The sequence below is a fragment of the Cucurbita moschata genome, unplaced genomic scaffold (assembly GCF_002738365.1).
Source record: "Cucurbita moschata cultivar Rifu unplaced genomic scaffold, Cmos_1.0 Cmo_Scf00009, whole genome shotgun sequence".
Taxonomy (NCBI): domain Eukaryota; kingdom Viridiplantae; phylum Streptophyta; class Magnoliopsida; order Cucurbitales; family Cucurbitaceae; genus Cucurbita; species Cucurbita moschata.
In genome coordinates this window covers 2382871-2392734 of record NW_019268525.1, presented here as the reverse complement: position 1 = coordinate 2392734, position 9864 = coordinate 2382871, and the positions used below count along the sequence as shown (strand labels likewise).

The 9864-nt window shown below is 35.0% G+C and overlaps 2 protein-coding genes across 2 annotated transcripts; both read left to right on the top strand.

Annotated features, from left to right (window-relative positions):
* The first annotated feature begins 483 nt into the window (after positions 1-483).
* On the top strand, positions 484-3962 carry LOC111447912 (adenylyl-sulfate kinase 3-like). Its single transcript, XM_023087293.1, has 7 exons — positions 484-1133; positions 1504-1644; positions 2555-2704; positions 2793-2911; positions 3024-3108; positions 3222-3268; positions 3625-3962. Exons 1-7 carry the CDS (start codon positions 872-874, stop codon positions 3712-3714), a joined length of 894 nt encoding a protein of 297 aa, XP_022943061.1. The 5' UTR covers positions 484-871; the 3' UTR covers positions 3715-3962.
* Positions 3963-5304: 1342 nt separating this feature from the next.
* On the top strand, positions 5305-8219 carry LOC111447813 (anti-sigma-I factor RsgI6-like). Its single transcript, XM_023087160.1, has 7 exons — positions 5305-5458; positions 5552-5604; positions 5776-6007; positions 6179-6348; positions 6508-6606; positions 6936-7727; positions 7808-8219. The coding sequence occupies exons 1-7, from the start codon at positions 5320-5322 to the stop codon at positions 8156-8158; spliced, it is 1836 nt and encodes a 611-aa protein (XP_022942928.1). The 5' UTR covers positions 5305-5319; the 3' UTR covers positions 8159-8219.
* The last annotated feature ends 1645 nt before the right edge of the window (positions 8220-9864 follow it).

Here is a 9864-nt window from a genome sequence, read left to right as displayed (position 1 = left end):
TTTTTTTTTTTTTTTTTTGCCTTTTATTTAATACATAAAATGTTTATTATTTTACTATTTAAAAAAATTATCTATAAATTTTAAATTTTATTGTACTTTCTCTCAACAATAAATTTTTAATTAGATCAATCAATTTACTTAATTTGTTAAATATATTTTAAATTGTTTGAAATAAATCTTTTTTTTATTAAAATAATACATAAAATTAAAAATATTTTATAATTTATAAGTGGTGTGGTGTGTTAAATATTTAATATTAAAATTTTATTAAAATTTTATTTTAACAAAAAAAAATTAATTATCTAATTGGATATTCGTGAGTCATCATAAATATTAAAAAAAGAATTAAAAGTTTTTTAGGTCAAGTCTTTATTTTATATAAAGTAATTTAATAATTTTAAATTTTCATCGAATAAAAAATTAATAATAAATTCCACCGTCGTGTCGGGTGCAATCAGCGACAGCTTTCACGTATTTATTGCGTTATTGCACCAGTTGTTTTTCGCGGGACCCTAAACGACGTCGCTCTTTTTTCTTCTTCTCCGGACGGCTCGCCGTTTCGTACGCTCCGCGGCTTCGGCTCTGGTTCCGTATATTTCTTGTACAGTTCATAAATTTCAGGGAAGAAGAAGAAGAAGAAGAAGAAGAATCAAAATCAAAGGTTCAAAACGAGGGTTGACGCCAAAAGGGGTCGTGAATTTTTTTTCCACCGGTCATTAATTATTATGTCGGACAAGAACAGGATAGCCTCTCCGCCATTCGACCAATTATGGCATTCCATTTGCCCTTGATTTCCTTAATCGATTTGTTTTTAACCTTTTCTATTTATTTTTGAGTCTATGGTGTTTCCGTTTTGAAATGCATGTGAGATATGGTTTCGACTGGGGGAATTTCGTTTCCGGGATGTGTGCCTCCGCCGCTCCGCCAGAAATCATTCTCGCCGCCATCGGCGTTTGGGTTTGCAAGGCTTTCCAATGGGATTAGCTTCAAATCAACGGTGGTTGTTTGTGATTGGGCTGAGAAAAAGGGTTCGAGGGCGGTGATTGTTAATGGGAAGGTCGATGGTTTGGGTAAGAGTGAATGCGAGATTGATTTAGATGCTACCTTGGGCAATGGACATGCTGGAAACTCTGGTATTGCTTCAATTTTGATGTCTGTTGTTGGTATAATCTTGATTCAGGGACTTGATTTTGGTTGAATCAGAATATTTGTCTTGTTTTCTGAATCATCTCATTGATGTTTCTGGTGTTATGGCTGTCTTGCTTGATTCCTTAGATAGCACAAACAAGATATTGGAATAGCAAGAACCTTATGTTTGTATCTATGTCGATCTTAGCTATATTCTTATGTAGAACTCTTTGAAACGCTGATTTAGTTGCAGAACGTTTGAATTGTTTCTATGTTGATATAAGCTCATATAGTGGTGTCTGATGATGTTCTTGTTTGTGTGAGATTCTTGTCTTAGTTTAAGCTGTCAAGATTACTAAGATGCTTTTCAATCAGGGAAAAATGCTGGAGTGTTGTCCACAGTAGGAAACTCTACCAATATCAAGTGGCATGAATGTTCAATTGGAAATGTTGAAAGACAGAGCCTTCTCAACCAGAAAGGGTGTGTCATATGGATCACAGGGCTCAGTGGCTCAGGTTTGTCTAACCTTTTCCTTCTGCTTTTACGCCTTAGTTGTTATTATCTATTAATCATCGTTTAGATTGTATTCGAATGAAATTAGACTTGGAGTTTTGGGTATCCATCGGTTTGGCTGGGTTTGTTCTCTGATAGATTTTTTGGGTTGTACATTTGTTCTAATGTAACAACCCAAGCCCACCGGTAATAGATATTGTCTGCTTATGGTTTTAAAATGCGTCTACTAGGAAGAGGTTTCCATGCCCTTATAAGGAATAATTCGTTTCCCTCTCTAACCGATGTGGGATCTCACAATCCACCCCTCTTGGGGCTAGCGTCTTTGCTGGCACACCGCCTGATGTCTGGCTTTGATACCATTTGTAACAACCCAAGCCCACCGCTAATAGATATTGTCCGCTCATGGTTTGAAAATGCATCTACTAGGGAGAGGTTTCATGCCCTTATAAGGAATGATTTGTTTCCCTCTCCAACCGACGTGGGATCTCACAATCCACCTCCCTTGGGGGCCCGCGTCCTCGCTGGCACACCGCCCGGTGTCTGGCTCTGATATCATTTGTAATAGCCCAAGCCCACCGCTAACAGATATTGTTTGTTTTGGTTCGTTACATATAGTCGCCAGCCTCACGGTTTTAAAACACGTATGCTAGGGAGAGGTTTCTATGCCCTTATAAGGAATGTTTCGTTTCCCTCTCCAACTGATGTGGGATCTCACATCTCACCAAAATTATCCTTGTTCCTTCTAGATAATAGACGAAACCCAACCATGAAATATATGAGTCCGATTGATTTTGATTTTTCAGGTTATGTATGGAAAGATTTAGTGAAATAGATAGTAAAAAATGTTGGCTTGAAATATATAAATTGGGTTTGAGACTTTTTCAACCTGACCCAATTTTAGCTAACTTGCAGGGAAGAGCTCTGTGGCTTGTGCCTTGACTAAAAGCTTATACAAAATGGGAAAGTTGGCTTATATTCTTGATGGGGACAATGTTAGGCATGGATTGAATCGTGACCTTGGCTTTAAAGCCGAAGATCGTGCGGAGAACATAAGGAGGGTTGGTAAGTCCTGCTCGAGAAGTTTTGTTCATTTACAACACTTCGGATTGGGCTGTTCATGATTCCTAATTATACCTCTTCCATAAACTAGGTGAGGTTGCGAAACTGTTTGCAGACGCTGGAGTTATTTGTATTGCTAGTTTGATATCTCCATATCGAAGGGATCGAGATGCTTGTCGTGCCATTTTACCTGATGGATACTTTATTGAGGTATTTCTAAATTTACGCATACCATCGATTTTGAGTGGACTTCTATTCTACCTCGCCTCGCCTCGCCTCGCCTTGGGAACATATATGACAAAAATATACTAAAAATATACAGGTGTTCATGGATGTTCCTCTTGAAATTTGTGAAGCACGAGATACGAAGGGACTGTATAAGCTTGCACGGGCGGGGAAGATCAAAGGTTACTGCATTGTTATCGTCTTACTTAGAGTTAATTGATATCAAATAGGCTTAAATATGCTCAGAATTATCATAGTTCATCCATTGACTGAACAAAATCTCATATGTTTGCAGGCTTTACCGGTATTGATGATCCATATGAAGTACCATTGAATTGTGAGGTAAAATTACTCAGTCTAGTGGAAAATGGAACATTTTAGAACAACTTGCAAAAGATAAATGCTTCTACTACTTGGCAAATGATTCTCGGGTTAAATTATAAGTTTAGTACTGATCTTTAAGTTTAGTTCTTATAGGCCCCGGGTCTTCAAAAAGTTCATAATTAATCGCTGAACTTTCAACTTTGCAACTAATAGATATCTGATTGTCTGGTAGATCAAAACTTACTCGACATTCTTTAGAATTCATTGTTAACTAAGTTGGAAGTTTAAGATTCTATTAGACACGGAATTAGAAGTCTTAAGGACGTTTTAGATATTTGAAAGTTCAATGTACTAACGCTCTTGTTGGGTTTCAGATTGTACTGAAACACAATGGAGGTTCCCCATGCGACATGGCAGATAAAGTGATGAGTTTCCTTGAGCAGAAGGGCTTCCTGAAGGCTTAACTCAGAACACAATGAATAAGGGGCCTTAACAATTGAAGTTTTGGTTCAAATTTTCACTCTGTTTTAGAGCAAATCCAGTTTAACTAAAGTTTTGGCTTTGCTTCTTGTCTTGTTACGTCTAATTTGCTACTCCTTTGACCTCTTCTTTCTCTGAATACAGATAGGAATGAAGGTTTGACATAGAACGTTGTCTGAAAAAGGTTGCATGTGATGATAGATCAATTCATTTTGCTATTTTGCTATTTTTTCTCTTTGGTTTGTGTGATGTAGAGTTGTTTGAAACGTGGTTGAATGTTCTATACAAATGAGTATACGATGAGTGCACGGGTCAGCTTGCGCGCACTTCGACTAATAACAGACCTATAAAGATACGTCATGCCTAATATAAACTTGTAAGTGGAGTGATTGCCATCACCACTCACTCTCAATGTTGTACCACTTTTCCAACCAAAATGAGTATTGTGTTAAGAGATTGGGAATGGGATAGTGCCCTTAGTTGGAAGTCACCCATCTCTCCACACATCAATGCTAATGCATGTGATTCTCCTCTATGCTTGGCACCTTCTCCATCTTTGAACCTAATTATTTGATCCTCAAGATAAGTGGGATTATGCGTCGATCATACGGAAGGAGAGTTAACGATTGTTTAGGTATGTAAGTAACATGTTTTTAGTCCTGAGATGACAATTTTAGTTCTATAATAGAATTAAGACTAATTTTGTATAGAGTTCAACGACGCTACATTCAAGAGTGAAGAGATTTAAACCTCCGATCTCTGTATTGAAAATATTTGACTCATACTTTATTTTAAAAATTAATATGAAAAATGTTGAAGTGCAGCTTAAAATAACATTTCTAAAAAGACTTTTTAATCTAAATGGCAAATGACTCTTTCAAAAACATGTATTTCTAGATAAACTTCAATTAAATCAATTCAATTTTAAAAACCTCGAAAATCCTGTATACTAATACACAATTGAATGTTCATGTGAATCAAACACTTTTTTAGGGTCAGAGATTAAATATACACAAACTTCCAAGTTTAAGAACGACTAAATATGTAATTTAATCAAGATTAATTAGAAACACAAAAACATTTTATTTACAATAATGTTCAAATTATATTACAAATAATGATATGTTTTTGTAATTTTTTTTTGGTACAACAAATATAAAACATTGTATTTGAATCAGCAAAAGATAGTTGTCTCAACTTGGCAATAAAAACTTCTCCTATGCGCAACGTGAACTACATGGAATAAAATTCTCTAACTCAATCATTAACGTTTCTATCCATATTTTCATAAAATTGAGAACTCTTAAAATATGTATTTTTTTCATCATTCCTATAAAATCTACTGCACCAAAATCATATAACATAAGATTTTTCCTTAATGAGTATCAAAGTTTATTAGAAATTACCACACTAACAATCATACAAACAACAATGTAAAAGGATGATAATGTAATTCATCTAAAGAAACTTAAAATGGTTAACCAATCATAATTTAGAAAAATCTAAGCAAAGAAAGATACCAAAAATTCTAAAAAGTCAAATATTTCCATAAGATAATAATAAATCCAAAAATTGAACTAATATATAATATGGGGAATTTGTCAGTACAGTCACCAAAACAAACATTGCTTTCAAAGGCAACTTTGTTCTTCAGTTGTCATCTCAAAGTGATGAACATTTCCAGAGCTCTCAGCCTTTTTTTTCTTCCCTTCATTTTGATATTTTCAGGTTTGTTTTCCCTCTTTACTCTTACATAAAATAGCACTGATTTTCTTTTTTCACTAATTTGAGTTAACAAAATTGGGTTTGTGAGCAATTCAGGAAAGTTCATAACCATCCGAAGTTTTTCCTATGATTATTATGCAACAACTGAGGTAAGTGTAGCTCAAGATCTTAGAATTTGAAGTTGGTTTTGCTTTTGAATTCTATCATTGAATGTTCTATGGCGATTTTATGGTTACAAATATGAACAAAATTTGCTAACATAAGTATATAATGATAAAGGTACATTTTTTTGCTAAAGTTGAGAAATATCTATAAAACAGTGTCTGGTGAAGCCAAGAGGAGTTCGTAATGGAGGAGGGATCATATTGAATCCAGAGTTCAACAATGGAATTGAAGGGTGGAAAGTGTTTGGAGGAGGCGAAATAAAGCAAGGGTCTTTGAAACAAGACAACCACATCAATAGCTTCATTGTAGCTCACAAGAGGGCTCACCCAAGGGATAGTCTCTATCAGTTGGTTCATCTCCAACATGGAAAGCTCTATAGTTTCTCTGGTATGGGTCGAACTTTCTTTCCTTCTCTCATGTTCTTTATTACAGCTAGTTATTGATCTATGCGTAATTTATCAGCTTAAGCTTTTAGATCTATGCGCAATTTCTGAACATAAAATTTAATGCTCTTAAATCATACACCGTCTAATCAGAAACATGCTATAAAATAAACAGCTTGGGTTCGACTAAGTGAAGGAAGCGCACCTGTCGCTGTTCTATTCAGAAATAGTAAAGGTGGTCGGATTCTTCATGGTGGTGAAACCATAGCCAAGCAGGGCTGCTGGAGTTTGCTCAAAGGTGGCATTGTCTCTGATTTCACAGGCCATGCGGAGGTCTTTTTTGAGGTGAATAACTTTTGCTTTCACCAACTTGGCTTGATTTAGTAGAGTACGTGGTTGGCCACTAGAGTATGCTGCAACATTAAAGCAAATCTTTTTCAAATTCATGCTCCATTCAGAACCAATGAACTAAATGCCTATAACTTGTTTTGCTTTTGTTTATAGAGTGAAAATACATCAGCAGAAATTTGGCTCGATAATGTCTCACTGCAACCATTTACAAAGGAGCAATGGCGATCCCACCAAGACAGAAGCATTAACGAGGTAATATAAAGAAAGAAAGAAACTGGTATAACCTTTGAAGGTGCCTCCATATTGTTAGGACGATTGGCTCTTCATTCGCATGATATCATCTACTTTGAACTTAAAATCACACGAATTTACATTGAAGATTGATGCAAAAGTCTGGAAATGCTGACCTTACAAACTCTTGATCTTCTTCCTTCTTAGCCAACGTAAGATCTTAGTCACACCCTTCATAATCTTCTCAATAAACGACCATAGAGATCTTCATGAGTTATCACCTCTAGCCAAGGTGGGACTTCGGTCCCAGAATTAGCACGTACACTGAATGATGGAAACGCGTTTTGCAGGTGAGGAAAAGCAAGGTGAGGCTGCAAATAACCCAAGCAGACAACAGTAAACTAGCAGGTGCAAAAGTCTTCGTCGACCAGAAAAAACCAAACTTCCCATTTGGGGCAGGAATGAACCACCACATTCTCTCCAGCAAAGAATACCAAGATTGGTTTGCATCAAGATTTTCTTGTGCCACTTTTACAAATGAACTTAAGTGGTATAGCACTGAGATAGAACCAGGCAAAGAGAACTACACCATCCCTGATGCGATGCTTGAGTTTGCCAATCAACATGGTATTTCAGTAAGAGGACACAACATTTTCTGGGACAATCCCAAGTTTCAGCCACAATGGGTCAAGTCACTCTCCCCTGCAGATTTGAAGATAGCAGCAGAAAAAAGAATCAACTCCGTGGTTAAGAGATATTCTGGAAAGTTTATCCATTGGGACGTCATGAATGAAAATGTACACTTCAGATACTTTGAGGACAAACTCGGTGAAAATGCCTCAGCAGAGTACTACAACACAGCACATAAACTTGACAGTAAGACACTTCTTTTCGTGAATGAATACAATACCATGGAACATGCTAGTGAAACGACAGCAAGCCCGGCTAACGTAAGAAAGAAACTCTTCCAAATCCTATCGTATCCCGGGAACGAAAATATTCCAGCAGGAATCGGCTTGCAGGGCAACTTCGGCCCTGATCCGCCAAATCTACCATACATGAGATCCGCATTGGACTATCTAGGATCAACAGGCTACCCCATATGGATCACAGAAGTGTTTTATTACAAAACTCCAAATCAGGTACAACGCAATTTCTTTCAAGCATTTCATCAAACACCTTCCAGACATAACTAACAAAACTTGGTATCTTCCCCTAACAGGCACAATACTATGAGGAAGTTCTAAGAGAAGGATACGCACATCCTGCAGTAAAGGGCATAATCACATTTGCAGGCCCATTATCGGCGAATTTCACGACCCTGCCGCTTGTGGATCTGAATTTCAAGAACACCCCAGCAGGAGACGTTGTCGATAAGCTTCTGGCTGAATGGAAATCGCCCAGCTTGGAAATTACAGCCGATGGTGAAGGTTTTGTTGAAGCTTCGTTGTTCCATGGAGATTACAATGTAACAGTGCAGCACCCTGGAACCAAATCCGCCACCTCTGTTAGCATTAGAGTGTCTGAAGATGCCGCTTATCAGACCTTCAATGTCCAACTCAGCGATAATTGATCCAATTGTAGTTAAATATTAATTTAACTAAATAAAAATACCATATGTCTATTTTCGTCTATATATTAATAAAAAAAATTAAAAGTTAATATATTTTAAATAGTTGAAAATTATTTTTAAAAATTTATAGAAAATAAATAATAAAAATAATCCTGACCTAAAATAAATATATATTTATATAATTGTAAATAAAAAAAAATTTAACGTTAACAATAAAATCGGATGGTTTAAGTTTAACCCATTTTATTTCAGAGAACTCATGAACCAAATCATACCAATTGAGTTGGGTTGATTAGATTTTTCTGAGCATAAAAAAAAAATTGAATTTTAATTAATCCATCCCAATAAATTAATTTTTATTTATTTATTTATTTTTGTTAAAATATGTTAATGGTGAATGGTCAATGCATATTAAGACAAAGTAAGAACAACCATTTTTTAATCACGTTATTATTATTTATTCACTACAATATTCATTTAAAGACAGTTGGAAATATATGTAATTAAAATCAATTAACAGATATGATTTTAAATAACAAAATAGCGATTATCATAAAATAATTACTTTAAATATAAATAAAAATAATTCATAATTACTTTAAATATAAATAAAAATAATTCCTTCTTACCTTACATTGGTGCTCCATCAAAATTAAGGCTCTATCAAAATTAAGAAGGGATGCATGGCTAATTATGCAATATTATATATTTCATAATATATCATAAATTGACACGGTTATGAGTAGATTTGAATCGATATCTCGAAATGAAAGGAACGACCCAAGCATGGAGACTTGAAGTAGAAATAGTCCTAGGGATAAATTGGCTTGAGTCGAGTTTGGTTGAGGCAGAACTAGCTCTTGCTAACTAGACGACGCATATGGCCATTTAGACTTTTAATAAATGAAAATTTTGGTCAATCACATCACTCCAAACATAAGTAGAGATGTCGATGGGGTGGGACGAGGGCAAAATAGTTTTTCTTCATCCTCGCAAAATTCCATGTGGAGAATCTTTGCCCCGGTTCTATAAAGATAAATGAAAATTTTTGCGGGAACGAAAATATATATATATATATATATTCTTTTTCAAGTAATATTTTAATAGATAAATTCTATTTTTCAATATAATTTTTATTAAAAAAGGAAAAATATCTTAAAAAATAAAAAAAAAAAAAAAATTTCACACAAAATAATATAGTAATGTTTAACATAATTGTTAAAATTTCAAGGGGCAAATCGAGAATGTAATCTCTATCCCCAACCTAGTTTAGCTAATTGGGTTTCTCACTACTTCTTTCCTCATTCCCTACTTCGTTTGGGTAGATCTCTACCATCTCAACCCTCCAAGTTATATGAACTAACTCTTGAACTTAAGCATGGTTAGATTTCCCTCCGACCCGTAATAATCTAAAAGGTCAATTCGATCCCCTCTCAGTCTAACTATTAAAAGAATGGGAACAAACATCACACTAGTACGAAAACAAACCCCTTTTTCCATCAAACAAATGGTGTCGGTTAAACATATAAAAGTCAACTACATACGTTATATTCAAATTTGTGGAGCAACAACCACAATTAATCAGTACCGTAAATAACGATGTAAGTAGATAAGAACGGTACAATTTAAGAAATGATGATAGGTAGATTTAACCTCAACATAATTTAGGAAAACTCAGAAAAAAAAAAAAAAAAAAAAAAAAAAAA

What these genes read in the sequence shown, in the direction of transcription:
- LOC111447813 (XM_023087160.1), top strand. Translation starts at nt 5,320, where the DNA reads ATGGGGAATTTGTCAGTACAGTCACCAAAACAAACATTGCTTTCAAAG. An exon ending in ATTATTATGCAACAACTGAG is followed by an intron (nt 5,605 to 5,775) that starts GTAAGTGTAGCT and finishes TCTATAAAACAG; the next exon opens with TGTCTGGTGAAGCCAAGAGG. An exon ending in AAGACAGAAGCATTAACGAG is followed by an intron (nt 6,607 to 6,935) that starts GTAATATAAAGA and finishes CGCGTTTTGCAG; the next exon opens with GTGAGGAAAAGCAAGGTGAG.
- LOC111447912 (XM_023087293.1), top strand. Translation starts at nt 872, where the DNA reads ATGGTTTCGACTGGGGGAATTTCGTTTCCGGGATGTGTGCCTCCGCCG. An exon ending in CACAGGGCTCAGTGGCTCAG is followed by an intron (nt 1,645 to 2,554) that starts GTTTGTCTAACC and finishes GCTAACTTGCAG; the next exon opens with GGAAGAGCTCTGTGGCTTGT. An exon ending in GGAGAACATAAGGAGGGTTG is followed by an intron (nt 2,705 to 2,792) that starts GTAAGTCCTGCT and finishes TCCATAAACTAG; the next exon opens with GTGAGGTTGCGAAACTGTTT.